General features: G+C 59.4%; 1 protein-coding gene across 1 annotated transcript; it reads left to right on the top strand.

The window, feature by feature from the left end:
• Window positions 1–4: 4 nt before the first annotated feature.
• EMH_0034000 (uncharacterized protein) lies at window positions 5–1,687 on the top strand (the record flags this gene model as incomplete). The annotated part of the gene is made up of 1 exon (XM_013494811.1): window positions 5–1,687. The coding sequence occupies one exon, from the start codon at window positions 5–7 to the stop codon at window positions 1,685–1,687; it is 1,683 nt and encodes a 560-aa protein (XP_013350265.1).
• Window positions 1,688–1,770: the final 83 nt, after the last annotated feature.

The raw sequence follows: 1,770 nt of genomic DNA, 5'->3' as shown, positions 1-1,770 counted from the left end.
GCGCATGCAGCTGCGCCGTCACAGCAGCGAGGCTCACAAGCTGCTGCTGCAGCAAGCAGCAGCAGCAGCAGCAGCAGCAGCAGATGCTGCTGCTGCTGCTGCTGCTGGTAAGGAGATGCAGCAGCAAAGACAAAGGTCTCCTCTTGCAGAAACAGCAGCAAGCGAAACGGAGACAGTTGACACCCCGACAGAGACAACATATACACCTGCTGCTGCTGCTGCTGCTGCTGCTGCTGGTGATGCTCGTGCTGCTGCTGCTGCTGCTGCAGAGTCGGAGACGCATGCAGCAGCAGCAGCAGCAACAACAGCAGCAAGAGCAGAAGCAACAGCAGCAGCAACAAAAGCTGCAGCAGAGGAGAAACGAAAATGTCCTGCTGCTCTCCTTCCTATTTTCTGCTGCACTCAGCAGCAGCAGCAACAGCAGCAGCAGCAGCAGCAGCAACAGCAGCAGCAGCAGCAGCAGCAGCAAGAGCTGCAGCAAAGGTCTTCGCTCGAAGACGTGCTGCGTCTGCTGCCGTCAACGCCGGTAGCAGCGAGGGCCTCTCATCGCCACATATTTCAGCAGCAGCAGCAGCAGCAGCAGCAGCACGAAGAGCAGCAGCAGCAGCAGCAACAGCAGCAGCAGCAGCAGCAGCAGCAGAGCTTGCATGATGCATGCGAACCTGAAGGGCCCTATCCTAGATGCTGGGGAGCAGCAGTATCTATAGCAGCAGCACAATATGTCCTCAGCAGCAGCAGCAGCAGCAGCAGAAGCAGCAGCAGGGAGCCGCTTTCGCAGCTGCTGCTGCTACTGCAGCAGCAGCAGCAGCAGCGGCTACGGCAGCAGCAGCAGCAACCAAAATATTTGTATATAGGACAAAGAAGAGGCAGCAGCAGTTCAGGTGTACAGGCAGCTCCCTCTCTCCCCCCCTGGCGAGCAGCATCGCGCTGCTGCAGACAACCAACGCAGCAGCAGCAGCAGCAGCAGCAGCAGCAGCAGCATGTGCTGCTGCTGCAACAGCAGCAGCAACAACAACAGGTCATGCAGCACCAACGGCAACACACCAGCCAACAGCAACGCCAAAACCACCTCCAGCAGCAGCAGCAGCAGCAACAGCAGCAGCAGCAGCAGCAGCAGCATTTGTTGTTTCAGCAGCAGCAGCCCTGGATGCAGCAGAGGCCCTGGCAACAGCAGCAGCAGCAGCAGCAGACATGGCTGCAGCAGCACCAACATCAGCAGCAGCTGCACCAGCAGCAGCAACCGCATATCTACCACTTTCAGCAGCAACGTGTGCTGCAGCAGCAGCAGCAGCGACAGCAATGGTACCCACAGCAGCAGCGGCAGCAGCAGCAGCAGCAGCGGCAGCAGCGGCAGCAGCAGCAGCAGCAGCAGCAGCAGCAGCAGCAGCGCTTTACATTTAGCTCGATCCGCTGCTGCAGTAGAAGACTAAATACAGCATGGCCACCAGGCAAGCAGCAGCAGCAGCAGCAGCAGCAGCAGCAGCAGCAGCAGCAACTGCAGCAGCGGCAGGTGCTTCATCCGCAACAACAACAACAACAGCAGCAGCAGCAGCTGCTGCTGCATACGCGTCAGAGATGTCGACAGAGGCAGCAGCAGCAGCAGCAGCAGCAGCAGCAGCAGCACTTGCAGCAGCAGCCGCAGCGCCTGCAGCAGTTCTGGCGGCCTGTTGCCCTCAAGAAGCAGTGAAAGCTAGCAGCAGCAGCAGCAGCAGCAGCAGCAGCAGCAATAGCAGCAGCAGCAGCAGCAGCAGCAGCAGCGGCAGCAGCAAT

This window comes from Eimeria mitis, genomic scaffold (genome assembly GCF_000499745.2).
Source record: "Eimeria mitis Houghton genomic scaffold, Emh_scaff1297, whole genome shotgun sequence".
NCBI classification, from domain to species: domain Eukaryota; phylum Apicomplexa; class Conoidasida; order Eucoccidiorida; family Eimeriidae; genus Eimeria; species Eimeria mitis.
The sequence above is the reverse complement of the archived record's forward strand: the minus strand, read 5'-3'. Positions and strand labels throughout refer to the sequence as shown.